The 27,079-nt window shown below is 55.7% G+C and overlaps 12 protein-coding genes across 12 annotated transcripts; 5 read left to right on the forward strand and 7 right to left on the reverse strand.

The window, feature by feature from the left end:
• Positions 1 to 9: 9 nt before the first annotated feature.
• Positions 10 to 1,972, reverse strand: CC84DRAFT_1210121 (acetate kinase). Its single transcript, XM_018182268.1, has 2 exons — positions 1,213 to 1,972; positions 10 to 1,097 (listed from the first exon to the last, which is right to left on the reverse strand). Exons 1-2 carry the CDS (start codon positions 1,798 to 1,800, stop codon positions 429 to 431), a joined length of 1,257 nt encoding a protein of 418 aa, XP_018029547.1. The 5' UTR covers positions 1,801 to 1,972; the 3' UTR covers positions 10 to 428.
• Positions 1,973 to 2,612: 640 nt separating this feature from the next.
• CC84DRAFT_1191177 (Isochorismatase hydrolase) lies at positions 2,613 to 3,595 on the reverse strand (the record flags this gene model as incomplete). The annotated part of the gene is made up of 5 exons (XM_018181167.1): positions 2,613 to 2,958; positions 3,024 to 3,162; positions 3,324 to 3,409; positions 3,512 to 3,527; positions 3,577 to 3,595. 5 exons carry the CDS (start codon positions 3,593 to 3,595, stop codon positions 2,613 to 2,615), a joined length of 606 nt encoding a protein of 201 aa, XP_018029548.1.
• A 591-nt stretch (positions 3,596 to 4,186) lies between these two features.
• On the forward strand, positions 4,187 to 5,161 carry CC84DRAFT_385012 (uncharacterized protein). Its single transcript, XM_018185995.1, has one exon. It carries the CDS (start codon positions 4,313 to 4,315, stop codon positions 4,925 to 4,927), a length of 615 nt encoding a protein of 204 aa, XP_018029549.1. The 5' UTR covers positions 4,187 to 4,312; the 3' UTR covers positions 4,928 to 5,161.
• Positions 5,016 to 9,762, forward strand: CC84DRAFT_1130906 (uncharacterized protein). The gene is made up of 4 exons (XM_018175876.1): positions 5,016 to 6,300; positions 6,354 to 6,425; positions 6,477 to 6,695; positions 6,743 to 9,762. The coding sequence occupies exons 1-4, from the start codon at positions 5,331 to 5,333 to the stop codon at positions 9,337 to 9,339; spliced, it is 3,858 nt and encodes a 1,285-aa protein (XP_018029550.1). The 5' UTR covers positions 5,016 to 5,330; the 3' UTR covers positions 9,340 to 9,762.
• A 2,419-nt stretch (positions 9,763 to 12,181) lies between these two features.
• CC84DRAFT_1169333 (uncharacterized protein) lies at positions 12,182 to 12,760 on the forward strand. The gene is made up of 2 exons (XM_018179641.1): positions 12,182 to 12,483; positions 12,546 to 12,760. The coding sequence occupies exons 1-2, from the start codon at positions 12,289 to 12,291 to the stop codon at positions 12,663 to 12,665; spliced, it is 315 nt and encodes a 104-aa protein (XP_018029551.1). The 5' UTR covers positions 12,182 to 12,288; the 3' UTR covers positions 12,666 to 12,760.
• A 950-nt stretch (positions 12,761 to 13,710) lies between these two features.
• On the reverse strand, positions 13,711 to 14,641 carry CC84DRAFT_385240 (uncharacterized protein). Its single transcript, XM_018185998.1, has one exon. The coding sequence runs from the start codon at positions 14,547 to 14,549 to the stop codon at positions 14,079 to 14,081; it is 471 nt and encodes a 156-aa protein (XP_018029552.1). The 5' UTR covers positions 14,550 to 14,641; the 3' UTR covers positions 13,711 to 14,078.
• Positions 14,642 to 14,733: 92 nt separating this feature from the next.
• On the forward strand, positions 14,734 to 16,554 carry CC84DRAFT_1157026 (putative lipase; the record flags this gene model as incomplete). The annotated part of the gene is made up of 2 exons (XM_018176997.1): positions 14,734 to 16,298; positions 16,353 to 16,554. The coding sequence occupies 2 exons, from the start codon at positions 14,734 to 14,736 to the stop codon at positions 16,552 to 16,554; spliced, it is 1,767 nt and encodes a 588-aa protein (XP_018029553.1).
• A 227-nt stretch (positions 16,555 to 16,781) lies between these two features.
• CC84DRAFT_386000 (DUF55-domain-containing protein) lies at positions 16,782 to 18,375 on the reverse strand. Its single transcript, XM_018185999.1, has 3 exons — positions 18,161 to 18,375; positions 17,763 to 18,107; positions 16,782 to 17,636 (listed from the first exon to the last, which is right to left on the reverse strand). Exons 2-3 carry the CDS (start codon positions 17,932 to 17,934, stop codon positions 16,945 to 16,947), a joined length of 864 nt encoding a protein of 287 aa, XP_018029554.1. The 5' UTR covers positions 17,935 to 18,107; positions 18,161 to 18,375; the 3' UTR covers positions 16,782 to 16,944.
• On the reverse strand, positions 18,273 to 19,836 carry CC84DRAFT_385147 (uncharacterized protein). The gene is made up of 3 exons (XM_018185997.1): positions 19,489 to 19,836; positions 18,984 to 19,423; positions 18,273 to 18,932 (listed from the first exon to the last, which is right to left on the reverse strand). The coding sequence occupies exons 1-3, from the start codon at positions 19,615 to 19,617 to the stop codon at positions 18,611 to 18,613; spliced, it is 891 nt and encodes a 296-aa protein (XP_018029555.1). The 5' UTR covers positions 19,618 to 19,836; the 3' UTR covers positions 18,273 to 18,610.
• A 1,226-nt stretch (positions 19,837 to 21,062) lies between these two features.
• Positions 21,063 to 22,070, forward strand: CC84DRAFT_1104565 (glycosyltransferase family 8 protein; the record flags this gene model as incomplete). The annotated part of the gene is made up of 1 exon (XM_018175065.1): positions 21,063 to 22,070. The coding sequence occupies one exon, from the start codon at positions 21,063 to 21,065 to the stop codon at positions 22,068 to 22,070; it is 1,008 nt and encodes a 335-aa protein (XP_018029556.1).
• Positions 22,071 to 22,535: 465 nt separating this feature from the next.
• Positions 22,536 to 24,795, reverse strand: CC84DRAFT_1169336 (general substrate transporter). The gene has a single exon (XM_018179642.1). The coding sequence runs from the start codon at positions 24,408 to 24,410 to the stop codon at positions 22,827 to 22,829; it is 1,584 nt and encodes a 527-aa protein (XP_018029557.1). The 5' UTR covers positions 24,411 to 24,795; the 3' UTR covers positions 22,536 to 22,826.
• A 1,185-nt stretch (positions 24,796 to 25,980) lies between these two features.
• On the reverse strand, positions 25,981 to 26,820 carry CC84DRAFT_1104292 (uncharacterized protein; the record flags this gene model as incomplete). The annotated part of the gene is made up of 1 exon (XM_018175050.1): positions 25,981 to 26,820. The coding sequence occupies one exon, from the start codon at positions 26,818 to 26,820 to the stop codon at positions 25,981 to 25,983; it is 840 nt and encodes a 279-aa protein (XP_018029558.1).
• Between the last annotated feature and the right edge of the window lie 259 nt (positions 26,821 to 27,079).

The following is a 27,079-nucleotide window of genomic DNA, read 5'->3' on the forward strand; positions in this document are numbered from 1 at the left end:
GACGAGATTCAAATACTACTACAGCAGTGCAGATGCAATTACAGCTAAGATGGTCCTGGCGTGGCTGGTAGTAAGGCTAAGCATTTCACTGGATACCTTAGCTACCTGGCTTAATTCAGTCGTGTAAATGTAGATGCCCTCCACATCGCTGTCAGGGTCTCACTGGCGTCAACAACACGTTTTAGACTTCCATCGACTCCTACACTATCTTTTCCTTATCGACGGCCTTGGGCACCTGAAAGTGCCCCTGTGTCTTCGTCCATAGCATTGGAATCTCTACTTGTCCGTTGCTGATACATATGGTACCAGACTCAACACCGTTAAGCTGACTCCAAGTTCTACGCATTGGTTCGCAATGTGACGAGGCCCGTAAGGCTTCAGAGCTAGCCCTCATTCTTTGAGATGTACCATGGAGACGTTATTCAGCCTCACGTCTTCTTCTGCATAAGCCGCTGCCTATCCCCCAATACCCCCCTCGCCATCTGCAATTGCTCGTCTGTCTGGCAAATCAACGTCCTGAACCTCGCATCTGCTGCGCTAATATCCACCACCACCTCGTCCTCGGGCTTCTCATTCTTCTCTGCATCGAGCTTAAACCCCAGACACTCCACGCCTCTCACAACCTCTTTCCTGAGCTTGGAACCCCGCTCTCCAATCCCGCCCGCAAACACAAGCGCATCCACCTCCCCGTCCAGCTTCGCAAAATACGGCGCCACATAGTTCGTGATCCGATCGACAAAAATGTCAAACGCTAATGTCTTCATCTCCTCGTCGCTGCTGCTGATCTCTCCAAAGTCCGTGGTCCCCGTGAGCGCCTTCCAGCCGCTCTTCTTGTTAAGGATCTCCTCGGCCTGCGTGATGTGCATGTGGCCGGCGGCGGCGTGGGACAGGGAGCCCGCGGAGTGCGTGAAGTGGAAGATGAGGGAGGGGTCGATGGAGCCGGAGCGGGTGGCGCCGGGGAGGCCGGCGAGCGGGGTTAGCCCCATGGAGGTGTCGTGGGAGCGCCCATTTTTGATGCAGCAGGCGGAGGCGCCAGAGCCGAGGTGCAGGGCGATGATGCTGAGGGTTTTGGGGTCTTTTTTGAGGTGCGAGGCGACCTGGGGAGATGTTAGTGGAAGCTTTGCTTTTCATAGATATGCTGTGTGCTTTCGAAAGAGGCAAAACGAGCAACAATGGGAGGAAACATGGAAGACGAATGAGCCATCCACTTACAGCATCTGTGATAAACTGATAGCTGATCCCATGGAACCCATACTTCCTCAGCTTGTTCTTTTCCGCGACCTTTTGGTCAATCGGATACGTGCAAATATGCCTCGGAATCGTCGCATGGAAGCTGCTATCAAAATACGCCACATTCTTCGCATTTGGCAACATCTTGCTCACAGCCCGCACAATGCTCAATGCAGGCGCATTGTGCAGCGGTGCAAGATCGCTCAGCTCCTCAATGTGGTGGTACGTCTCCTTGTCGATGATCTGCGTGGCCGGGTAGTCACCGCCGTGCACGACGCGGTGGCACGTGAAGTGGATGTCATCGGTTTTGGAGAGCTCGGGGAGGCCGGGGTCATTCTCGAGGTGGGTGAGGATGTACTTGAAGGCGTCTTCTTGGGAGGCGATATCTTGCAGTTCGTTGCCCTTGATGGTCTCGTCGCCACGTGAGTACTTGAGTTTCACGGGAGGGGCCGTCAGGCCCTCGATGGTGGCTTCGGCGAGCTGGTGAGGTCTGGAAGACGAAGGCTCGGCTTTGTAGACGGAGATCTTGACGCTGGAGGAGCCCGCATTGATGGAGAGGATGATTTCCATTTTTGCGGGTTTCACGAAGCCCTGACTCTTTCCGGAATCCTTCCTCAATTGGTTCTAGAAGGCGTGCAAGGAACTGAAACTTTGGTTCCAGTCAGAGCAGGTCAGGGCCGAGCAGTCAGGGAAGAAGGTCTAAACATGTGGTCGAAAAGCTTGCATCTGCATACTCGGATCGGGCCATGTAGTCGAACGATCGGGAAGTCGCGGCGCCTCGCGCAGCTACAACAGCATTTCGTCATCCCGCAGTAATGCAGCCCTGCAGATCCGGGCGGGAGATAACCAGGATGTCAACCATGGAAACAGCAGCCTATACACGTGTCTCGAAAAATTATGGCACATACAAGACCAAGTCCTTTGATGGTGATGTTGAGGGGATGGGCTGGAGTGTCTTCAAGCATGACGTCATCGTTGTTCGGTATGTGTTGATGCACAACGTGGACTGTTGGGGACATCGCTGTGGGATCGGGCCTATGATGATGGAACTGTGACCGGGAAAATGTAGGTAAGGATATGCAAGTAGCAGATCCACAGGAAAGGTACTGTCTTTATTCGCAAGAGCCAACGAAAAACAACAAAACCTAGGCGGGGGAGGTGCGACGACATGCGGCGTAAACGATGCAACAACGTCACATGCGGCGTAGATATCAATATCGATCGTTGAGCGATGGTCTACAAGTAAACGACCGTATAGCTATCCAAGTCTACATTACGCGTGACGGCTAACGCATTCTTAACGACCGACATGCAAACGTATCCTGTTGTACAATCGAGACAGCGGCTCACTAAGGCTGGCTGAAGCCTACATACGACGTGTTCTAGATTTTACACAGCGCCTGGAGCGATTCCTTTGTGCTTTCGGCAGAGTCCTTGACAACCTTGATAAGCTCTTTGAACTCTGGGATCTTCGCGTCGCCCACGGCCTCGTACATCCAGCTTTCGCTAGTCACGACTTGAGCGCCTGCGTGCCGCAGCCTTGCCAATGCTATGGGCACTTCCTCCTTGTTCACGCTGCTCACACCATCCGCGATGACGTATACGCTGTGGCCTTCCCTGAGGAGGTCGAGTGCCGTCTGGGTCACGCAGATGTGGGATTCGATGCCGACGATGACACACGAGAGCCGCGAGCCGAGTGAGGCAATACCAGTGCGGACTTCAGGCGTGCTGACAGCGAATGCAGTCAGCGCTACTTGCTCAGGGGTACGAAGCTGAGGAAGTATATAGCGTACAGCATTGAAAAGAGGGTCTTGTCGGCATGGACGACAGTCTTGATGCCACCAGGTGCATCGAGCATCAACTCAGGCACCGTCTCACCCAGCCTGGCCCTGTTTTGCGTGGTTGCAAACACGGGGATCTGGAGGATCTGGCCTGGGTGCCTGGTTAGCATGGCCAAGACACGTGGTGGGGATCGTCCGCCTCCATGGTTTTGGCCCCCTTGGATCAGGCGCCTCATGATGGAGACGATTGGGCTGCATAAGCGAATGCGCCCCCAGGTGCTGGCGCAAATGGGGCAGTTGGGGTTGGCATACTTGCTCTCAGCAGCTTCTGGGTCGTCGCGACGACTTTGGAGAACTCATGAATGGCAGGCCGGAACTTCTCCTGCAGGTCGCAGATGCTAGCGGACTCTCAGCATTCGGAAGCTATCCGCAATTACATGATTAGTGGAATGCTGCAATGTGGCCGGGGATACTCACCAAGTTTGTCAGAGACAGCGTACAAGAGAGCGGGGTTGTCTGGCGGGCAGTGAGCGCGTGTCGAGGAGCCTGGCTGGGAGCGTCTTACTGATCCTGCGCTGAGCCATTGTGCTGAAGGTGAGGGCCCCAATGTGGCTGGGAGAAGTGCTGATTTGTGCAACGCGCGGGAGCACTCGCAGCATGCTGAGGTCTGCGGGCAGTGTTGACGACAGGGCTCGCTTGGAGCAGGGCTCGGCGCGGGGAAGTCGTCACCAGCAATGGCGAATCTGCAAGTGCCCCGCCGTAGCAGCCCCAGCCCAGCGGCCGTTCCAGAAATGTCGCGGCGGCATCGAAGCCTCAGCAGCTGCGCTAATTGCTCCGTCCTTGCTCCGCCATTTTGATTGGCAACTCGTGCACGTCGTCGACGGTGAACCCTCGATGCCAGGGCCCGGACGCGGGAGGCTTGCTGCCGGGAGCCGTCACGCCGGCCGCGCCCGCAACGTACTGTACGGTGCTGTGAAGCTTGGGACGCAGCATCGGCGTGTTGCGGTTTGGCAGATTGGCACATGCCAGATGTGCACAGCGGCACCATGGACAGACGTCAGCCTGGGCATGGCAGGTACGATGCAGGTCCAGCTGCTCGACGGCCTCGTTGAGCCAGTCCGGGCGCTCCTCACTTGAAACATGAAGCCTCTGCCATTATTTCGCCGCCATCGCCCAGGGCCAGGAGATGGCTGATGGCCGGCGACGGCACACTGCCCTGGAGCCCTGGAGCGACCACTGCACCACCGGCCCGCTGACAGCCCACTGGTGCCGGTCGCGTTGAATTGGCAAAGGGGTCAGTCATGAAGACGCTCGTCTCAGCTCAGCCGTCGAGGGACTCGGTCAGCACGGTTGTTTTCGCGCAACAGCCAGAGTCCGGACAGGGCTGCCGGGACGGGGTGCGCAGCAGAGCACGGGAGCCAGTCCTCGCTGGCAGGCGGAGAAGACACTGCTCAGCACTCGCCCAGCACACGATCTCGCGGGCTGGAGCGCTGCCGGTGCGACCTGAGGTGCTCAGCGTAGTGAGCCATGCTGCTCGGCTTCAGCTTCGACCGGGCGGCTTGGAGGCGTTGGGGAGGCGCCCGGCTGTTTGGTGTCTCATCGAGGGCTCGGGGCTCGTTGCTGGCTCTTTGAGGTCGACGCCAGGTGACGGCGGCGACCACGGCCACAACAGCAATCAGGCAGGTGCGAGACCGCCTCGGCGAGTGTGGGAGAGCGCCGGCCGGGGCGTGCAGACGCAGGCTCGCAGACGCAGGCACCGCAACGGCAGCGCGGCAGCCCCTTCACGCAGCGCCCGCGCAGCGTGCAGCGTCGCACATGTGCCTACAACAAAGGGCGCCGTCCGCTCCACTGCTCAAGTAGCCTTTCCGTACCAGACGCGGGCCCGTGCGCGTGTCTGTCCGCGATTTCGTAGTTGACCACCCGTGCGTGCGGTGCGTGCCATCTGCGCTGCGACTGCGTCCACGGCCCACCGCATTCTGCATCTCCCCTCGCCTGTGCCGTGTACTTGCTCGCTGCGTCTTCTGCAATCCGCCATCTACGCCCGCCGTACCGCGAACGCTCCCCCCCCCACGGCTGTATTCCTTTTAGCGCTCGACGTCGCCCTCGCCCCTCGTTCAGCGAATCGACTTGCACCACCTCCACCAGGGGCCACACGGCTTCCTTCGCACCGCGTCCACGGCACCGTCTGCTCGTCCTGCACCCGCCGAGTCTCGCTTTCACCTTGACCCTCACCGGGCTCGCCTGTCCTCCCCGCGGCGCCAGCGCTGCCCCGGCCCTCGAGCACCCTCGCGCCGCGACTTCCTTTGACCGCGACGTTATATGAACGACCCCCGCCACGCCAGCGTCCAGTGCACATATCTATACCGACCGCATCTCACCCACATTCATTCCGCACACGCCCGGACCGGCGCCGACGGCATTGCGCCTGGACAGGATCCCGCGGGACTGTCAGTCAAGAGTAGGTACCACGGCACGCTGAGTGCTGTTCCCCCTGCCCTGTTGCCCCCCCACACACAGCTGCTCTCGCAGCCCCAACACCCGCACCCCAGGCCTCTGCATCCAGCGCGCCCGAACCCGACCGTAAAGGTGTCGGGTCCACCCTCGGCGGCCGTGCAGGCCCACGACTCACAGCGGGATCCAGCTCGTGCACAAAACAGGGAACCGGCGCAGGCTTGCGAGAACCTCCATGGGAGAAAAGCCGGACCACAAAGCGTTCGCAGCAGCGCATTGCCGATGACGTCCAACGGCGCACACAGCATGGGTGGCAAACGCGACGACGCCCAGCCGTTTGCCAGGGCCCAGCGTCCTTCGATCGTGTCTCACCACTCGAACTCAGTGCCCTCCACGCCACTCCAGAATGCTCGCCAGTACGAGTCGCGCTCGCGCTCGCCGTCCCCGAGCGGCGGTCTAGGCAGCCATTCGCCGCGATCGGTTTCTTCCGAGGCAAATCCAGCTACCCTGCCTGCACGTATTGGACGTACGCTGCGCTGCAAGTATGAGACGAGCACTCAGTTTGGCCGGAGGCGCATGCCCTACGATTCGTCCGACGTATTAGACAAGGCCAAGGAGGAGCCGAAGAAGACATTGAATCCGCACGAGGACGACAAGTTGAGCGGCGACATGCGCGAATTGTACGACCGGTTACAGCCGACTCCAGAGAACACCAAGAGGAGGCATGAGTTTGTGAAAAAGCTCCAGACCATCCTCGAAACCGAGTTCCCGGGCCATGAACACAAGGTGCACGTGTTCGGCTCCTCAGGGAACCAGCTGTATACCGCCGAAAGCGATGGTAAGGCCGCAGGCTAGACTTTTGGTACAGACCACTGCTGACAGCTGTAACAGTCGACGTCTGCATCCAGACCCCGTTGACGAGGCTAGAGGACATGCACCCACTAGCCGAAGCCCTCGCGAAGAGTACGGAATAGTCACGGTCTCACCAGGTCGCCCGAGCTGACACAATGATAGATGGCATGGAGAAGGTCGTGTGCATACCGCAGGCCAAGGTACGGATTGTCAAGATCTGGGATCCCGTTCTGAAGCTGGCGTGCGACATGAATGTAAACAACACACCTGCGTTGGAAAACACGCGGATGATCAACACCTACATTCAGATAGATGAGCGTGTCCGGCCCCTGGCGATGATTATCAAGCACTGGACTAAGGAGCGCATCCTGAACGACGCTGGTAGGCCAAATGCACGCTTTGACAGACCCATCTGACTCTTGTTGCAGCACTCGGGGGCACCATTAGCTCCTACACCTGGATGTGCATGATTTTGAATTTCCTCCAGACGCGCAACCCGCCAATTCTGCCCGCACTTCACACGCTTCCGTATCGCGCAAAAGACAAGACGGGCAAGCCCTCGCAATCCGAATTTGCCGACGATTTGGATGCATTGATTGGGTTCGGCAGCAAGAACACCGAATCGCTGGGTCAGCTGCTCTTCCATTTCTTCCGCCACTATGGACATGAAGTCGATTATGAAAAACACGTCGTGTCTGTACGAGAGGGCCGTCTACTCACTCGTGAAGAAAAGAATTGGCACAGGGCTGGTCTCCAGAAGGAGGCTAGGAACCGCCTTTGCGTTGAGGAACCTTTCAACACCGATCGTAATCTGGGAAACTCGGCAGATGAATTTGCCTGGCGTGGAATCCACCTGGAGCTTCGACGAGCGTTCGACTTTCTTGGCAATGGCCAGCAATTGGGAGCGGCGTGTGAGCAATTCGAATTTCCGCCCGCACCAGCTCCCGAGGAACGGCCGCGTCCCCCAAAGTCAACGGCTGCGAAAGTCACTTTAGCTCCAAGCGTACCCAACAACCGCAACGGTCGTAATCAGGGCAATCACCGTGGTGGACGCGGCGGCATGAACAACAAAGGAGGCTCATATGGACGACGGGCATCTAGTGGGGCCTCGTTTAACCGTCCGCCATTCCTCCACAGTCCCCCCATTGGTGCGATGGCAGGTCAACAGGAGTACGGGTTTCCGCAAGGGCTCAATGATCGGTTGGCCGACCATCTTTATCAGCAATATCAAATGCTAGAGATGCAGTCCAATTCCCTGAGGCAGCAACTTGTCGCGCAGCAACGTGCCCAACAGGCACATCAACAGGCTGCGCATATGCATGCCCAGGCCGTAGCTCAAGCACAAGCACAGGCTCAAGCTCAACACAACCGTGGACCTAGCAGCTCAAATGCATCTCCGCAGAAGTCGCCCTATGTGAACGGCCGTTCCAGCCCCCGACTGGCCGAAGCTGGTATCCCAACAAACACTATGCCACAGGGCTTCCTTTATCACTATCCGGCATTCTTCGATCCTTCGCAGCAAGGATCAGCTGTCGCGGATGGTCCCCGGACGAATCCATCGTCGCCTTCACTGCCCCACAGCATGCCAGGGCCACGGCGACAAGCCCATAGATCGTCCAATGCGAGCGAAACAGGTTCCCTGCGTTCGCAGTCCCAGCCGGCGCGTGGGATGCCACAAAATGCAGTCATGGCCGGCTATCCGCCGATGCCGTACTTCGACCCTTCTCTAGTCGCCGGGTATCCTATAGCTCGCTCCACCCCGGAGGCGCCTGCTTCACAAGTGACATCAGACACACCTTTTAGTCCTGTTGTCGGTTACAATGATGCTGTACCGTCTGAGACCAGCATTCCTAGGGAGTACGTTGGATACTACGTTGACGAACAGGCCACGCCGCGCTCCTTGCAGGAATACACGGTGCCTCAGATCCCGTCTTTCAACGAGCTCGTGCAGCGACGTAGACGAGTTTCTTCGGAGATCACACAGCCGCTGCTCAACACCGCTCTGAGGCGAGTGTCGCGCTCACCGTCCCCTCTTGGTGGCCATGTACGCAGCTACTCAACGAATGTGGCTCAGCCGCATGGCCAGTCCGTTGACTCCCGGAATGGTCGTACAGACTCAGTGCGCCCACCCGGCGATAGTGGCCCTGTTATCGTTAACGGGTCCTTCCCGCAACAGCCTCTGGAGACACGTTCTAGGAGCGACACGATTGACTCGTTCCAGTCAATCGATACAACCAGTTCGGCAAACCTTGGTGTCTTCAACGACCAAGATCAGTATCGGAATGCCACCCATGAACAGCGGCAAGCATTGGTTATGGAGGAGATGCAGAGACAGCGCGGTGACAACGGCCATGGTGCTGCTTACGCCAATGGATCGATGAATGGTGTATCGCCCGTTGATGTGAATGGGCTGACCCGAGTACCGAGCGGCAACCAGCAGTACTATTCCATGCTCCCGGAAGCCTGGATGAACTACGAACTCAGCAACAATCGGCGGGTGAACCAGACCGAAGATATATCACCGACTAAGACGCAACCTTCGGCGGCGTCTCAATGGCGGAACCCGCCTTACAACAACGCCCTCGCGACCCTGGATACCCTAAACGCGCCACGGGCACCGCCCCAGGAGATCAAATCCGCTACGTTACCCCTGCTCTCACCTGTTTTTGAGACCCGAACGCCTTCTCCCACTGTCAATCGTCAGGCAGAAGGTAGTAAATTGGTGAACGGTGCGAAGACGCAGTCCAAAGAGAATCACCATCAGCCGCGTCGTGCTTCACATTCTGTCGCGCAGACCCAAAGCCAAAAGGAGAACACCAAGCAACAGCAGGCCAAAAACGGCCCGCAGCCGAACGACAAGAACAAATCGAACGCAAGCAACAATAATAACAATTCAAATAACTGGCACCAGCAGGGATCAGGGCGCAATAAGAAGCGCAAGAACAAAGGAGGGAATAAATCAAACGATACGAAGACATCAGGCGAGCCGCTGCCAGCGAATGCAGCTGACCGCAAAGGGGGCTAAATTAAAATACCGTCGCCGTCCCCTGGATCTACTGGCTTTTATTTGATATGATATTTCCTTGCCATGGGCCACGGTCTGGATACTTATATGAACTCGGCCGTCGTTCCGACTATTCGTGCTCGCTTACTCCATCAAACTCGATGTTCTTCCCAAGGGCGTGAGCGTGCTATCCGCAATGGGTACTCCGGGCGACCATTCGAACAACCCGATCGTCACCTCGAATTTCCAATCGCCGTTCTTGCCGTACCCGGCAATTTGAGGGGGCTTAAATACGTATATCGTTCTCCGCGTTCGATTTACTTCGAATCAACAGCGAGTGCTTCAAAATTGAAAAAAGATATTAGCACCAAAAGCTCCAGCACGAAACATCGACAAAATGGAAGAAGTGTTACATGCCGCCTTCTGTGGCAGCCCCTTGAGATTTTTTTTTTTTTTTTTTTTTTTTTTTGCATGCGCTTAACGAAGGCGGTCAGCGCCTCAGCATGGTGCTCCGGAGTTGTCGAAAATGAGTTTGTGTTTAATTGGTCTTTTTGGTAAGCATTGCATGTCTCTCAGCACAGCATGAGGAGGGTTGACTCCATGTCTTGTTTCTGGTTTTGTTTCCTCTCATCGGGCGGCATTGGTGTCATTGCAAACGGATCCGGATTTTCGCTGCTGTTAACGCGAGCGCTGCACCGCCTCGTCGGTCTTCTCCCGGGTATGCACGGTGCTGGTGGCTGTTGATCTTGAGTTTTGGAGCTTAGGTCTGGACATGGTGTGTGGCTCAGGCGCTTTGCTCTGCTCTGCCGGTAGATTGGTTCTCAGGGGTAGCGTGGCAGTGCTCATGTATAGATACACGATTGGCATGGGGACGAATGCAAAAGGCTCCACTGAAGGCGAGTCGAAAAACGAGGAATCGAGAAATAAAAAACTGTAAAATATGCATGCCCTGGCTGCTATGGGGGACCACTTCTCGTGTAAAGTGTTACAAATTGCAACAAGAAGCGTTGCGAGCTGATGTAGGCTCAACCGTGTCCCTAGGTCCGGTCAACTTTCGCGACTCGAGCAAGCGTCCTCTGTCTGTTCATCTCCGATGATGGTGCGTGGGGGGTGTGGACGAGAGGGGGCGGGGCGAGGAGAGGGTGTAGTGGGGATTTTGTCGGAGGGCTGGTGAATGTATCTCTTGGTGTTTGGGCCAGCTGAGTGTAGAGGTTAAAAAGGTCGACATACGTATGTCGTCGTATGTGTTTTCAACAGCGATGGGGCGCGTTCGTTGCGAATGCGCTGCTGTTAGGGGGGCCAACAAGGCGCCGACAGTAGAGGAGTTTTTAGGGAAGGTGGTGGAGAAGGCGGAGAGGATGGGTGGGTACGGCAGTGAGGCGCTGCAGATGGCGAAGAGGTTGGTGGGGGATGCGATGGGGGATTTACAGGCGAGGTGGGCGGGGTGGGGAGCGGAGGGATTTGCTGGTTAGGTTTGGGAGGGAGGAGATGAAGGAGAGGTTGGCTGCCTATGGGAACAACGAGGGTAGGGCGAAGATCTAGGCATGGCGCAATTAGTATCCGGTGGAGGTGATGAAGATTCAGGAATGGTGTATTGTGAAAGACGGGTCTAATGTTCAGGTACAGCGCTCTGATCTGTGTTATACTTTACTAACATGAAGAGTCTATACACCACTGGCAACACCTCGCCAATCGGACGAGCTCTTGTGCATGGCCTACCATTGTTCTCGCACAACGGAACCTAGCTTCTTGGGATTAGGTCATTGATTATTCCATCAAGTCAATAGTCTGGATTGCTGATTTATACAAGCTTTGCATCGCGCACTGAAGTGTAAGCGCTAATCCGCAACAGCTTCAACGACGTTCAGCCTCAGCAGTGTCGCTGACGCTTGGCTTCTGCTTCTCCCATTCGTGGCGCGGGATCTTTCTACCCAGCCTCAGCCTCATCACTTACAAATGGTGGTATTTTTGGCTTGTCCTACCAATCGTCCCTAAACCCTTAATTGACCTACGCTTCACGGGCCCCATTCCAAAATACACAAATCTGACCAACGTGGCAAGAGAAGCTATATAACTCAAGTCTTGCACGTCATGAAGCTTTGCTCCGCTTGCAGTGTAGTTTGGTTCGATTTTGTCTACTTCACGCACGATGTCGCACTCCCGTGAAGCATCACTCAACACACGCATCTCTCGATTCCGCGACGGCTACGACTACGACGAATCTCTAGCTACCAACGAGCACTTTGTACGCTCGCGAGACTCGTCTCCGGCGGTCACTTCTCGCAGAAGCACGTCGCGCTTCAGAGAACACAACGAGTCGGCACTGGGCACCACACTCTTCAACGCCGATCCCATGCGACATAGCGACATCGACCTTTCCCGCCCGGAGACGCACTACGACCCGCACAGCAACAGAGACACCACCACGCTTCTCGCACCGACCATCCACGTCGAGAAGCCAAGAGGCAGGTCCAGAGAACGCGATGACACTCCTCCCAGCGACGAAGAGCGTCTCCTCGCGCAAGCTCGAAAACACGCCGACGCACACGTCGACGCGTACGTCCAGCAGCAGCGCCGGAAAGAAGCCGCTCAGCTCCCTGCGCCGCAACTTAGCAACTCCCGCGGATTCTACGTCTCGCGATGGGCTCTGCGTGTGTTGTCGTGCTGCGTGAGCATCGCGATTGTCGCGGTGCTGCTGGACACGCTGAACACGCACAACAAGACCAGGGACATCAAGCAGGCGTTCAGGAACGGGGATGGCGGCGGTATCATGAATGTGTGGCCGGAGCTGATGAAGATGCAGCCCACGATTCTGTTGCTTTCTGTAGCGGCGACAGCGGCGGCGCTGAGTTTGGTGCTGAGCGTGGCGAGTGTGAACCACAGGGTATGGCTCCTTCTTTACGAGTCCTCTTGCCAGGCGTAGAAGAAGGGGTGGTCTTGTGCTGACGCGTGCACATGTAGGTCCGCCGCATGACGAAGACGGGCAACATCGCCACCATCGTCATCTCTGCCGTGTGTCTCGCGCTGTGGATTGCGACGACCGCATACTACGCTTCCTGGGATACTACGGAGACGCATTGGGATTTGATGTCGTGGTCCTGTAGACATCACGTGGCGCAAGCGAGCTACAACCACGTCAACTATGGGGAGATTTGCATCGAGATGGTAAGAGTCTTGATACTTGTGTATATACGAATATGTAATTCACTGACAATGTTTGCTTGCAGCGCTTCGCTTTCTGGGCTGCTGTGGGCTTAGCGGCTCTCGAGCTGGCCAATTTGCTACTGTTTGTTGTGTGGTGCGTTAAGACAAGGCGGGCGAGGCAGTATGCGAGGCTTAGCGGGTGAAAAGGGACACACAGGTGATGCTCACGTCGGGCTTGCAGACGGATTGAATCTATGTCAGTCTTATCTTTCACTCCGCCTTTGTACCATATTATACCTTGATCGCAATCCATTTCGTTTTCTGTATCAGCCGTTCCACTCGCCGGGTGCATAAAATGATGTGTTGAGCTTGTTTCCCTGTTCGCAGGACTTTTCGTAGCTTATCTGATTGCTAGTCCGACTTTGACTGTCCTTTATACTCCCACTCTTACCTTCAAAGCCCTGTTCGGCGTACCACGAATAAGTCGTGTCTCTATCGTGTCTCTCCACGGCAACTAGATACCCCCCGAATCTTTTCGTTCTTGCGGAGCCTGAAAAGGGCCAGGTAGCGGCGTTTAAATCGATTATGTCAGATAGAGGATGTGGGTGGTTGACTGGGAGATGCTCACGAAGGCATGGTGGCCTGGTTTGTGCAGGCTTCTTGTGGAAGTAGAAATTGAGAGAAGGGAGCAATGCGTTGATTGGAGAACTTCAGGGCTGATGTGCTTCAAGGTCTTTTAGATCGAACTTGAGGTGGAAAGTTGGATTGGATGCAGGGAAAGAGTGATTGGCTATCACTATTCCTATGTAGACCTATATAAAAGGGATAAACAAATCGGAGACTTGACGGTCTATTTCACCGTCCTTCCATCAACAGTATGACACGGAGAAGTGAGAATGCCTTGCCCACACTTCCAGGCGCAGTGGCTGGAGCCACTATCGGTCTCTCAATGTTACCTCTTCTGGTTTGTACGCGGGCTTTGTTTCGGATCATAGCCCCCAGTGGCAAGCAAAGGCGGATCCATGGGACTATAGTGCTAGAAGCTCAGAGGCTGTATCTGGGCCTTCGATCTAGGGATTTGAGGTCCCGCGAAATACAAGCCAGCGCTCAGCTACGGTTGGCGATTCGAATACTGGCAATGAAATACGCAAGGATTTAGACCATACCAGAAGAGCCTCCTACGCTCAGAGCCCCATTTGATGTGCTTCAACGGTGGTTCATTCCGAGTGTTGGCCCACTTTCTCTCCACAGTGTTCTTGCCATCTTGGCTCTGCTATCTTGTATGCGATGCAATTCTCGTTCGCGAAATTCTTCGTGTGCTTGTCGCAGAGCCGGGTATGATCGTTGGAAGGTTGGTTGATTGTTTGCAGCCTTATCAGCGACACGGGTGAAGGTGTTGTAGTTTAGAACTTTGCGCAGATCATGGTTCTGGTGCTTCTTATATGCAGAACCTAGATCGTGCTGTAAAGTTTGTGAGTCTTTTTTGAGAAACTCGATGTCAGGTTGTTATTTCATCTACGGAGAGGAGGTCGATGCATGCGGGATATCTATACAGCGACAACTAGAGACACGTATGATAGTGCCTACAAAAGGCCATGTTTAAGTTGTTGCAATAGTCAATGAAGGCTGTCAGCAAATGGTGCACTTCCTGATATGCGGTGATGCCAGTTTTCCAATGTCAGAGCCGTCGAGGCTAAAATCATGGAAGACGCAGATGTACGATATAATAAGGAGGCACCCATAGTTATCGCGACAGGTAAGGGCGAACTGAAAAGTACCGCAGAGAACAGCCCGAGTGTGCGTGCTAGATACTCCAGACTCCAGTGCCTTGATCGACGCATATAGTGCCTGGTTTCCCACCGAATGCAAGATTGGATCGCGGGATCTAGCACACAAAGATGAGTGTATCGGATTGGATAGTATAATCGTAAGAACAACCGTTCCTCGCAAAGCACTCGTTCGCGTATTGCATCATAGATTAGGGCTGTTCTTACCCGCACGGCTTGTTCAGGAAGGTGCGAAACTCTATGGGCGCTAAAGCCAGGTACCTTGCCGATCTTACGAGAGGTCAGCGCAAATCCCTTCATGTGGCCAGGACATAAACGTATAATCGGGACGTAGCTGTTATATCTTGCGAGATCCAATCGTGGCTGCTAGTTACGTCATGGACCTTCCTGAACTTAGTCCACCCCCTCACTCCTTGCTTCATAACATACATCTCCCTTGCAGACTGGCGTGAGTCGGCCACGCTTTCTCAACGTGTCAACGAACATGCAGCTACTCGTTCTCGCTGTGACAGCTGCGGCTGTTCTTGCGGCACCTGCCACCCAGGACGCAGCAGGCATTACCTACCAGGGCTTTGAACGCAATGGCGTTGAAATTTTCCTCGGGATTCCCTATGCACAAGATACCGGTGGCCAGAACCGATTCAAGCCACCACAGCCGCTTCAGGTGCCCCCAGGCGCAGTCGTGGATGCCACGAAGCCTGGTCACGCCTGCCCTCAACAGCTGGGCCAGTGGAACGCGCCGTTGACACTGCTGAACGTCACCCAGGAGAGCATTTCAGAGGACTGCTTGAACTTGAATATTGTGCGCCCGGCGAAAGCAAGTTACAAGACTACGAGCTATCCTGTGATGGTATGGATCCACGGAGGTAGTTTCTGGGTCGGCAGCAACATGGAACCGACACACGAGCCGGACGCTTTAGTATTGAACTCGGTCGACGAGGGTACCCCAATCATCCACGTTGCCATTAACTATCGCTTGGGCTTCTTCGGGTTCGCAAAATCTGGCGCACTGCGGAACGAGCGCAGTGAGAACGCAGGGCTCCGCGACCAGAGAGCAGCCATTGAATGGGTCCGCGACAACATCAAGTACTTTGGCGGCAACGGAAACAAGATCACCATTCACGGTCAGTCTTCAGGCGGTCTTGCGGTCGGAATGCAGCTGTTGGCGTTCGGTGGCGAGAAAGCACTGCCATACCAGCGAGGAATCTGCCAATCTCAGGCTCTCGAGCCCGGAATCACCGGCAATTTCACGCGTGATGCGATGAACAAAGTCATCGAATATACAAAGTGCAACCCTGGCAACGGCTCAACCGATTCACCGGACGTGATTGCATGCCTCCGAAGCAAAGATACGCAGACCCTGTACGATGCGTCTGCGACTACGTATACGGGCGATATCGCTCACAACATCGGCGATGTCTGGCTCCCTTCTGTCGATGGCGATTTCCTCCCAGACGCACCGTCCAAGCTCATTTCCGAAGGCAGATTCGGCGACGCGTCGTACATGTTCGGCTGGACCCAAGGGGACGTGAACTTCTTCACGGACGTCACCATCCGCACCGAACACGACACAAAGAAGTTCCTTGAAACGTACTTGCCAAAGATCGACCCTTTTGCCCTTACAACTCCCGGTGCAGACCCGCACATAACCGAATACCTCTCGCTCTACCCAGTTACGGATTTCGCTCCACCAAATGGCACCAACCTCACCGCCGAATTCTACCGCACCGCCCGCGTCTTCCGTGACATTCTCATGGTCTGCGAGCCCATCCTGCTCGCCCGCGCCCTCCACAAAAAGGAAAAGCGCGTCTACATGTACAACTTCAACCAGACGCTGCTCGACCCGATCATCGCGTCCGTCTACAACATCTCGCACATGGGCGTCGTGCACACATCCGAGTTCGCATACATCTACGCCAACCTCTCGCACTACAACGTCTCAGCCTACCCGTTCCACCCCGCGCAGTCGGATTACGACCTCGCACAGCGCGCGTCCCGCTCCTGGGCGCGCTTCGCGTACGCGGGTGATCCATCGCCTGCCGCCGGACCGTCCGCAGCCGAGCAGTCGAAAGCGCTGCAGGGCTGGCTCCCCGCGTTCTGGAGCTTCGACGAGGCCGAGGCTCGCGGACCTGGGTACACACCTCGCAGGCCGGGCCACACATATGTATACACGATCGGGGGCCCGGAGGAGGGGCTGTGGCCGCTGGATGGGGAGGGGAGTGTGGAGGCGGTGCGGGTGCAGGGGTTGGAGGAGAAGTGTGCGTTTTTCAACGATGCGGAATTCATCAGGCGAGCTGGGTTTTAGAAGAGGGCTGGGAGAGCTGTAAGGGCACAGAAAGGTAGAGGAGTAGTCCCAATGCCTGGAGGCAAACTAACGAATTGATGAATCTAAAGAGACGGAAACACTTCCGATGAGACATATGAACCGTCATCGCTTCTTCGCGGTTGTGAGCGGGCAGACATGCGTATCATCAAGCCGCAGTGCGCGCTGAGCACCTAGCCGCTTATCGTAGACCCGGCCGGTATTCCAGATGCAAGTGTAAGAATGTGTGCTCTATCATGGTGGAGAGCGTGGATGTAGGTCATGGCTGCTCATGCTGCGGTGAACGCTGGGCTAGCAGTCTCCAAATTGCAACCATAATCGTCGTCAATCGTTGCTGTGTCGAAGCTTGTCCCTCACACCCGGCCTCACGCCTCAAGAGCAACCGTCTTCCGGCTTCTTCCCGTCTGAATCACAGTCCTCCTTACTATTCTTCTCTCCAGCAGGTGCCGGGAGGGCTTCTCCCTTCTTCTCTTCTAACCTGTCCCCGTTCTCCCCGGCTAATTCCAGGATAAAATCCCACTCCTCCTTCCTCACCCTATTCACGCTCAGCCTCCCCTGCTTCACCAACTGCATGTTCTCCAGCTTCCCACCCTTCCCAGCATGTCCCTTGATAGTAGCCAAATCCACCACCTCGCCAAACTTGCTCACGAACTCCACCCCAACACAGTACCACTTTGGCTTCTCCCTTTCACTCTTCTTATCATAGTAAGCATCCTTGCTATCAAACGCGCTCTCATCCACCTTGGCCTCCTCCACGACCCTCAGTATCCCCGCAACCCCGCTCGGCTTCCCGTTGCTGTGGTAGAAGAAGCCCAGATCGCCCTTGCGCATGGCGCGCATGTTCTTGCAGGCCTGCGGGTTGCGCACGCCGGACCAGGGCTCGGGGGTGGTGCAGGCGGCGAGGTCGTCGATGGAGAAGGCGACGTTGACGCCGTTTTCGAAGCGCGGCAGGGGCTCGGCTTTGAGGAGCCAGTATATTTCCTGCGCGCCGGTGGGAGTGCGGTTGGAGGGGGAGGTGGGCTCGAGGGAGGAGGGCTGCGTGGTGGGTGGGGTGGAGGCGGTGGGTTCGGCGGTGGTCTCCGCGGGCTGTGAGGCCTGTTTCGCGGCTTTCTTTTTGGGCGGAGAGCTGGGGCGACACACGCATTAGCCACCGTGTCGTGGTTGCATGTGTTAAAGAATAGAACACGCATACCTGTCCCCGTTCACCGCATCTTCGGCGTCGTCCTCTCGCGCGCGCTTGCGACGCGTCGACTTCTTTGCATTGCGCTTTTTCGGTACTTCTTCGGACGCTGACGAGTCTGAATCCGCATACTTTGGGGCTGTGGCAGCGGATTGACGCGTCGATCTGCGTGCGCCGGCCATTGTGGAGTGTTGAGGGAAGTTGCGGTGGTTGCGGAGGGGGTTGCGGAGGTGGTTGCGGAGGTGAGCTACCGAGGGGATGGGATCGGGATTAGTCAGCACGACTACATGAAATTCGTTACTCGTTGCCTCAGTGCCTGGTTCACGAGCTTGGAAGCTATTGCCATACTATCCACCTGACGTGTCCTGTCAGTCCTGTCACTATAATTTCTGTATGGCTCATACTCGCGTGTGCGGCGGGTCCTATCGGTGAGCAGGCAAGTGCGATTGATCGCAGGCTGACCACAGGGAGTCACGCCCGAGCACTCACTTCATCCTCCCCTGCGCGTCACCCCACGATATCGTATTCTACGCCAAGCACCGCATGTGCGGGCTGGCGTGTTTTTCTGTCTCGTGAACGATGCCGATCCATGGATGGTCCGCCGACCACACGCGACACATGCTCCTTCCTAAAACGTGCTCTTCCAACCAATTGCTGGTGTACGAGAAATGGAGGCTAGGCAACATCTATCGTGTAAAGGCACTACAAAGGCATCGAGATCGCTTTTGCTGAGAAATCTGCGATCCGGCTAGAACCCGAATCTGGTCACTCCAAGCGTAGGTATTCATTGTAAAACTCCCGTCCGTAGTAATACGGGCAGGAGCTACAATAATAGATCCAAGCACGAGAACGGGGCGCTCAGCTTCTCGGGAGCTCCCATACATTCACGGGATCCGTAGTCCAAGGGTCCTGGACATTGACATCCGTCATTCCCCCTGTAAGACCGGGCACGATACCGACATCGTGGAAGCGTTCCATGGTTGGGAAGACCCTGGGGTACAGCATGCTGAGCTCAAGTTCCCTGTTTCCGTGCAAGGAGGGTGGCAGCGAGCGTGCGTGCCTTTGCTCGGTAGGACGTGTGTCGTGCCCGTGGGTATTGGTAGCCCTCAGTACAGAGTCGACTTCTGATGCTGAGCGCAGCTCGCGGAGGAGGCGTTGGGCGTCGTTTTCGGGCATGCTTCTGGAGGAAGTAAGCATTGCTTGTGGGCAGGCAACGGCATTACAGACGCACCTCAGTAGGTCCAGCATCTCTTGCAGCGTCTCCACTCGCTTTGCTAGAGCATCGTATTCACGCTGCAGAAGCGAGTCCGCTCCCTGGAATGCCGCGTGACTAGTTTCTGTCTCCGCTTCCGTCAAGCTCGACTCGGACTGGACGCTCGTTGCTATTGGTAGGCCAGGCGTGCCGTAGCCCAACTGCGGGAAAACGCTTTCCTCTCCCGGCCCAGGCTGGCTCACAATGGCCTCAATGGAACTCCCAGCCCTCAGACTCCGGACGACCCCCAAGGCATGCTCTTCCGTCCCAGACTTGATCAGCAGCAAAAACATCTCAACAATAGACTCTCGCTTCCTGGCCGCCTCGTCCTCCTGGCTGTTCCGCGACCTCCGCTCATGATAGTGGCAGGCCAGGCTGCGCTGGCTGCACGCATCGCAGGTCGGCCGCGCCCCGTTGCACTGTGCGCAAGTCAGATAAACGAACGTCGGAAATCAAGCGGCGGCGGTGCCGGCAGATCAGTGACCTTTATTCTCTTTCCCCGACAACTGTCGCACGCCAGGGTGCTGCGCTTCTTCAGCGGAGCTTCGGGGGGCGTCGGCTGTGGTTCTTCGAAGCCGCGTTTGGCTGGAAGTAGTGGCCGGAAAGGACGCATGCTGCATGTCTTTGGCTCATCGATATTTCATCGCGAGGGTGGGGGTAGCAGCCGTGGGAGGCACATTGACAGCAGGCACCGGCTATCGTGAGAGCTATCGAGCGGACGCATGTTTTTGTTTTGTTGTCGAGTGATGCGGAGCTGTGGGGTGATCGATCGTGATTGTGCGGCACGACAGCCGGTCCAATAGTCGGCGCCGCATGTGATCTTCACGATTTGGGTATTATACTCCTTCATTGCAGCGCCAAGTGTCTTGCGGACGAACTTGAAGTGCCGATGGCCGATAAGGGGAATTTCTAGATAAGGGGATACGGGGAGGTAGCCTTTGGTCATTTGAAAGAGATGCTTCACTGGAGGACCTACTAGTTGGAAGAATGCTCATGAGTTGGAGATCGGCATCGACGGCAATGTGTGTTCACGTGACTCTTGCTTCTCCCGGATGATCACGCCATGTTGTATTTGTGAGAGGGTAGAGTCACGGTGGTCCTCCATGGAAGCTTACAATGGTAAACTATCCGTCCACTCCGTTCCATCTCAAGGCCGCCGTGGGGCCGACGTTTTGGTCGCGGAAAGACCTTCGCTTAAAATAACAACCGAGCAGGCTGCGCCCTGCGGTTGCCGGCCTGGTGGCGCACCTAAGAGAGCCAAAACCAACCACCACAACGGTATGACAGTCCATGTCGACGTCCTCACGAGGCTGTGACGTGAATGTCATCGACTTTGGTCACCCTAAACAGCACTGCTCCGCAGGGTGCTGCGTCCTCCATTCACCTACCATAGGCATTTCCACGTTGCTTTCTTCACAGAGGAGTGAAAGTGCGATAAGGCATACTCGAGGCTGCTTTACGTGCAAGCCAACATTGGCGACCGCCGCCCGACATGGCTTAGCTGCCGGTGCACACCAGGCGTGCAGTGCACGGAGACTTTTTGCTGACAGTGGCTCTGATCCAGCTGCCATTCGCATTGACCTGCTACTGCGCCTCCTCTTCTCCTTTCCTACATGATGCATCAGCCATGCACAGTTACTACAATAGGTTAAAGCGTTAGTCATACATGTGGCATCCGCTCTACACATCCCCAGACATAACGGTTACTCGTGGTCAAGGTTTCGACTATGGAGCCAGATGGGGTCTTGCTCGTGAGGCCAAGGGTGCATGGCCCCCTTTCTTACTCGCTAATTTGTCCTTTTTTCCATTTGTTCATTATACGGCCGTAATTTTCAGAGATCTTCGTGGTGCGCAGTGTTGTCCTTCCACACACAAGGCGTGCTTCAAATGCACCTCTTACCCCGAGTACACCGAATTCTCACAGTAGGCTCCCACACGCATACGTACGCAATGCCAGCCTTACCACCAGTCCACGGATCCTACTTTCTGCTCCATGATCCAAAACCCCATGTCTCCTGGACAAATTCACCACCTCGAACCTATCTCGCCCCCCGCGCCATGATCTTCAAGTTCAGACTGTTCTTCGTTGTGGCATCTGCAGCCCTGCTCGGCATCACCTGGTGTATACACATACGCATACAAGCTGCCGCGCACGCTACTCCCCGAGGTTCTACCTACAGAGGCTTCAACTCCACCGCACACCTGCCATCCACCAATTACGCAATCGTGACCTTCCTTACCGGCCAGGCATCAGACGAATCCTACTTCACCGCCACCCGCGTCCTCACCCATCAGCTCCTGCACGCCGAATCAACAAAGGTAAATCAGAACAACACCTCCTTCCTCGTCCTCTGCTCGGAAACCGTCCCCGCAGAGCAAAAGACCACGCTCCGCGGTGACGGCGCCACCGTCGTCGAGATTCGCGATGTCCCCGTGAATTGGTGGATCCGCTCCGCAGAGACGCGCTGGAAGGAGCAGTTCAGCAAGCTCCGCGTCTTCGAAATGGAGGAGTACAGCCGCATTCTCTACCTCGACGCCGACACCGTGCTCACAGGGCCGGTAGACGGCATCTTCGCGGAGCCCGAGGTCGTCAGCCTGACATCGACGCTGGACCGCAAAGACCAGGTGCGCTGGGGCGAAGCCAAACTTCCATCCGAATGGCTCTTCGCCGCGCGTTCAGACGCGGCTCTGACAGGCGAGCGCACGCATCCCACACCCCCTCTCCAGTCAAAGTCTTTCAACGCCGGCTTCTTCCTCATCAAACCCGACCGCCAGGTCTTCGCTCACATCCTCAGCGTGATGGCGCTCGTCGGCCGCTTCGACACGCACACGATGGAGCAGGGGCTGCTAAACTACGTGTTCCGCCGCGAGGGCCGGATGCCGTGGCGCGAGCTGCACTGGCGGTGGAGCGCGACGTGGCCGACGGAGCGGGATCTCGAGGAGGGTGTCGTCACGCTACATGATCGGCTGTGGAAGACGGGGCCGCAGCCGCTGCGGGACCTTTGGAATGCGAAGAAGGGGGAGATGATGAATTATCACGAGAAGAGGAAAATGGCTGCTGCCTGAGGGGCGTGGGGTTCCGCTGCACCATGGTGCACCTTGATTAGAGAGAAATGTCGACGAGAAGCAAGATTGAATACCGTCAGGCGGAGAGACGAGCGCGAAGACAGAGAGCGCCAGGTGCTACCGTGTACGCTCGATCAGGCCTCGCACAGCAGAGCAACTGCACGACGCCCGAGCCTTGTCCCCTCGTCTGCTTGGGTAAGTGCAAGGATGGCAAGATGCAACAGCACGTCTAGAGACGGACGCCCACCATGCACTCGGCATGTATCGGACACTCAGGGACTAGCGAAGGATATGCACGTTGGAGGAAGATCACCGCCAGATCCATGATCAACCGGCTATAAACGATGAAAGGGCGACAAGACGTAATGGCAAATAATGCCACACGGCACGCTGATAGTAATCGAAAAAAAGGGAATAGACATATCAAGGTACCACAGCTCTTCGAGTTTCCATTCACGCTTCCGCATATGTGCACTCGCATGGATCGGCCTTTCTATTCTCTTCCACCGGTCCTTGCAAGCCCACTTTACTTGTCCATGTGACACAACAACCCCTCGCACGAAGCTCTAAAGCGTCGACATTATCAGCGCGCACGTTGGCAGGAACATGGACTAAGTGGATCACCACCCGAATTTTCCCGAAAAGCCTCATATTTTTCGTTCTCTAGCGCATTTTGGCTAACGATACATAACTCATGAATTCGTGACTTCTCCCTCGTATCAAAAATCCATCTCGCCGTCTCAGATCCAGTGCCCTTCACGCGTACTCGTCCTCGGTCTTCTCCAGCTTCTCCTGGTACCGTTCCGGCAGCAGCCCGCCGTTGAGCGGCTTCCGCGACTCCCGCACAATGCCCGTAATCGACTTGCCCTCGGAGAACATCATCTCGAGCTCCTCCAGACTGCGGCCCATAGTCTCGGGGTAGAAGAGGAACACCACGGGGATAATGATGGCCGAGATGCAGAGGAAGACGAGGTAGTACTTCCAGCCGATCGTCTCGATAGCCACGGGGGTGACCATGTTGACGACGAAGTTCCAAAGCCAGTGGTTTGCTGTAGAGATTCCGGACATGGCGACGCGTAGGCGTGTCGGGGCGACTTCAGCGCAGTAGAGGAAGTTTGCGCCGAGGAAGCCGATGGGGATGAAGAAGTTAAAGAGGAAGACGAAGAAGGCGGAGGCGATCTGCGCGGCGTGATTGCTCTTGGGGAAGCTCGAGGCGACGGCCAACGCGAGCATGCAGGAAGCCATGCCTGCGCCGCTGAACATGAAGAGCTTGCGGCGGCCGAAGCGGTCGATGGTGAAGAAAGCAACAAAGCAGGAAAGGAATTTCCAGGTGAGGGCTCCGCCGCTGAGGATGCGGGACATCTCGGCGTTCATGCCGAGGCCTTGCTGGAAGATGATCTGCAAGGGTGGTGAGTATAGTAGTTGGGATAAGCGTCGGATGTGACTTACGGTTGAGTATGTAGAAATGAGGTTGCTGCCACACATTTGCTGCAGGAACTGCAGGAAGATACATAGCGAGAATCGGTAGAGTAGTCGCTCTTTGCCATTCGTGAAGATGTCGGACAGCTTCGCCGCGCTTCTTCCAGTCTCTTCAAGAGCCAGCTCAATGCCGCCGATCTCAGCAACGACCTCAGGGTCTTCAGTGCTCAATCCCTTGAACCTGGCCAAGCTCTCCTTGGCTTCCTGTACCCTGGTCTTGTTGACGAGCCACCTGGGGCTTTCGGGGATGAACAAAACAGCAGAAATCAGGACCATTGAGATCACGCAGGGGATAGCCAAGGGCAGGCGCCACTGCAGGGGCAAGTTGTCCTGCTCGAAGAATCCGAGGTTGATCCAGGCCTCTAGGGTGTAGCCCAAGCTAATGAAACACCCATCCAAGACAACGTGCTTGCCTCGATTTGCAGTGGACGCACACTCAGACTGCCAAACGGGGACAGTGGTGCTTAACATGCCAACTCCCCATCCGAGAAAGAAGCGGCCAACGATAAATTGTGCGAGCGAGAAGCTGGTGCACTGGAGAATCTCGCCGATAAGTGTGAGAATGGCAGCCACAAGAGTGGTCTTGCGTCTGCCGAGCACGTCTCCAACCCAGGAGCAGCTCAGTGCACCAAAAAGCGCACCAATGGTGAAGGTGGAAACGACTGCACCCTGTACAGTGGATGTGTGCGACTTCTCCGCACCCGTGGCATCGATGGTATCGATTTCCGGAAAGTTGTCGTTCCAGTCGCGCAGAGAGAGGAGACCGCCCACGCCGGATTGGTTGTACCCAAACAGGACGAAAGCAGGGAGCACAACGAGGAGGAGCTGCGCCATGCGCAGGGAGCCGCCCTGGAGACCCATCGTGAGGAGTCGGGTCTGTTTTTTGGGACGGATGTCCGAGGAAAATGGATTGCGACTGACGAATGCGGTCGCGTTTAGTGCAGGGGAAGTAGTCCTCGCCTCGTGAATGGAAAGCACGCTGCAAAGACTGGGAACGACACTAGACACAGCTCCTTGTGACAACAGAGAGTGTGAACAGCGAAGGACGATGTAGGAGAGCGAGAGTACTTGTACTCAGTCCCCTCCCCACATTATTGCTCTGTGGGCGTACCAGCCTAGGGTGGAGTAGCCTGCCACGGGGCTCCTCATCGGCTGGCGATTCTCCGGGCGCTCCGGATTATCGAACTGTTACCTACTGCAATTCCCCAATCTGCACGCCTCAACGCTTGATCAAAACACCATGCAAGTGCGCCGACGGCCTGACTAGCCGTCCCCAGACGGCGGTGACCATGGCAAATGCCCCAGAAAAAGGGGTGAATGGTTCCACTACGCGGTCTAAGCGCATGCAGATGATCTGTAAAATCTTGCCTTGGAACATGGGGGCTCCGTTGTGAAGTGAACCAATAAGTGGGTCTCAAAGCTGCGGTATTAAGCTTCGGCGGTTTGAGAAGTGGTGCGGCTCTGCGGCGCGCGGCAAATGCTTAGCGCGCCTTAGGGTTTTTTAGTCACGTAGATCGGTCGGTCTTTGACCGAGCTCAGGTCCTTCAATCCAGTCAACATCATGGCCATTACACAGCATCACTTTGACAGTACGTGATGTGCTCTAAGGAATCGTGACTAGCTAGCTGATAGTGTCCGTATGTGAAGACCTTCAAAGCGTCCGAGCACAAATAGAACCAAGCGTTCGAGAGGGCACAGTCGGAGCTATACGCCCGATCTGACATGCTCGCCAGACTAGTGTCGGTTGATGACGTTTCATTGGAAGCAGGTTGCGAATCTCAACAAGGACTCGTGTCGACGTCCGCGAAAGCTCCCGAAGTCGCCGCTGGTCACGTGGCCTATTCAACCACCCCACAGCTGCAGATAAGCCATCTTGGCCGTCTTAGTTCTCGTCGCTGAATGCTTGATTTCTAGGCTGTTCTGGACCCAAAGCTGATGCGTTGTGCAGAACGGGCTTGCCCGAAGCCTGAGCCACGATCCCACAATGACTAGTCCATTCAAGCTGGGGCCCTATTCGTTTCGTCTCGAGGAAATCTTTGGCGAAAATGACTCGGAAGTGTTGTCATTCGGGCAGATAACGGCGCACGTTTATCTCATCCGCGTCCGTGGAGCTTAAGTAACAGCGCCAACGGGTATCCACATCAGTCGGGTTCGCGTCTCGCTCGGGAAATGCGGAAATGGCAACGCCCTTCATATATGTAAACCTCCCGCAATGGTCGAACAAAGTCCCTCACTTGCAAATTCAAATGCAGAATGAGATGCCGATGGAGGTGCTAATGCAGATACTACTCGGTCTTTTGCATTATCGCGCATTCGTCTGCAATTTCTACACGCCCACACTGATCTGGACTGGTATCTAAGGATTCAACACTCAAGTGTTTCCAACGTTTTTGCTCCGGTTCCCGGTCAAGGCGGCGGTAATTCAAGGTCTTCATGACGATCCGGCTTCCATGGCGCTCATGAGGCTCGCCACGAGCGGCGCCACCATCTCCATGTAGTCTGGTTCAGGCACAACGGGCTTCGCTGGGCGAGCAATGAACTCGAAGGATTTCTCAGCAGAATCGAAATGCCAATCCCACCATGTTGTCTCGATCTGTGGAGCGTCCGGTGCATCATACCGTTGGTAATGATCTTCCTTCAGAATGAGGCCAATGATCTGGTACCACCACGCTTGAAAACGCTGTGTGGTAAACGCCGCGTTCTGTACAATCTTGAAGCTGTTCACGTGCCCCAACTGTCGTAGAAGCCCTACAACATCGCGTGTACTGTTGGCAAGATAATCCTCCGACAACACTCCCCCGACGGTGTGCTGGGTTGCAGACTGCAATGCGATTGTGAGATTATCCAGGTGCAGACCTTCAAGGTTGAAGGGTCGCCTCCACGATGACAGCTGGCTAAGACGGTATGCTTGAAAGACAATCATTACTCTTCTCAAGCTGTCTAGCTGGACGCGCTGAAGATTTCGGAAGTATTTCGCGTTCACATAGTAGGGATCCCGGATGACGAAGACAGTGCGTTGGAAGGCCGCTTTCGTGAATTCGTTCCTCAGTTGGCGACACACGAGCAGAACGTTTAGGGTCGCGGCAGCAGAGTACCCGAGATCCAGGATCAGACCTTGGAAGTTCCTGTTTGATTCTGGTCTAACGGTCGCACATACTTTCGGGTATTTGAGGCCAGCGTTTGGTGATCCATCGATGACGCATTCCAGAATCTGGAGCCGCAACTCTATGGGCAACGAGAGGAGGCATGCATGTGGCCTTGCGATGGTCATCCCAGATGTGATATTTTGCAGGCCTAAGGAAGAACGCGAGATGGCGATGGTGACGAATGTTCTGCGAATGCCACGATGTTTTCGCCTTGACCAATGCTTGTAGAGCTAGCGCAAAGCTGACTAAGACACGCGTCTTTTCCCCACAGACGTGCACATTCCTTCCTCACACACACACTGATATCAATCACAAAAGACCTGTGAATTCAGATCCATTTATTGACTGCAAACTGTCAAAACTCTTGCTACCTTCGAAAGCTGT

The sequence above is a fragment of the Paraphaeosphaeria sporulosa genome (assembly GCF_001642045.1).
Source record: "Paraphaeosphaeria sporulosa strain AP3s5-JAC2a unplaced genomic scaffold CC84scaffold_15, whole genome shotgun sequence".
NCBI lineage: Eukaryota > Fungi > Ascomycota > Dothideomycetes > Pleosporales > Didymosphaeriaceae > Paraphaeosphaeria > Paraphaeosphaeria sporulosa.

Bases quoted from the DNA above. Each gene is read 5' to 3' on its own strand.
- CC84DRAFT_1169333 (XM_018179641.1), top strand. From the start codon at position 12,289: ATGACGAAGACGGGCAACATCGCCACCATCGTCATCTCTGCCGTGTGT. The intron at 12,484-12,545 runs GTAAGAGTCTTG...GTTTGCTTGCAG, and splicing joins GGGAGATTTGCATCGAGATG to CGCTTCGCTTTCTGGGCTGC.
- CC84DRAFT_385240 (XM_018185998.1), bottom strand. From the start codon at position 14,549: ATGAAGGGATTTGCGCTGACCTCTCGTAAGATCGGCAAGGTACCTGGC.
- CC84DRAFT_386000 (XM_018185999.1), bottom strand. From the start codon at position 17,934: ATGGCCGGCGCACGCAGATCGACGCGTCAATCCGCTGCCACAGCCCCA. The intron at 17,637-17,762 runs ATGCGTGTTCTA...CCACCGCCGAAC, and splicing joins TGCGGTGAACGGGGACAGGT to CCACCGCCTCCACCCCACCC.
- CC84DRAFT_1210121 (XM_018182268.1), bottom strand. From the start codon at position 1,800: ATGGAAATCATCCTCTCCATCAATGCGGGCTCCTCCAGCGTCAAGATC. The intron at 1,098-1,212 runs GTAAGTGGATGG...ACATCTCCCCAG, and splicing joins ATCAGTTTATCACAGATGCT to GTCGCCTCGCACCTCAAAAA.
- CC84DRAFT_1169336 (XM_018179642.1), bottom strand. From the start codon at position 24,410: ATGGGTCTCCAGGGCGGCTCCCTGCGCATGGCGCAGCTCCTCCTCGTT.
- CC84DRAFT_385012 (XM_018185995.1), top strand. From the start codon at position 4,313: ATGAAGACGCTCGTCTCAGCTCAGCCGTCGAGGGACTCGGTCAGCACG.
- CC84DRAFT_385147 (XM_018185997.1), bottom strand. From the start codon at position 19,617: ATGCGTCCTTTCCGGCCACTACTTCCAGCCAAACGCGGCTTCGAAGAA. The intron at 19,424-19,488 runs GTCACTGATCTG...ACTTGCGCACAG, and splicing joins GTCGGGGAAAGAGAATAAAG to TGCAACGGGGCGCGGCCGAC. The intron at 18,933-18,983 runs GTGCGTCTGTAA...TACTTCCTCCAG, and splicing joins GAGATGCTGGACCTACTGAG to AAGCATGCCCGAAAACGACG.
- CC84DRAFT_1130906 (XM_018175876.1), top strand. From the start codon at position 5,331: ATGAACGACCCCCGCCACGCCAGCGTCCAGTGCACATATCTATACCGA. The intron at 6,301-6,353 runs GTAAGGCCGCAG...CAGCTGTAACAG, and splicing joins GTATACCGCCGAAAGCGATG to TCGACGTCTGCATCCAGACC. The intron at 6,696-6,742 runs GTAGGCCAAATG...CTCTTGTTGCAG, and splicing joins GCGCATCCTGAACGACGCTG to CACTCGGGGGCACCATTAGC.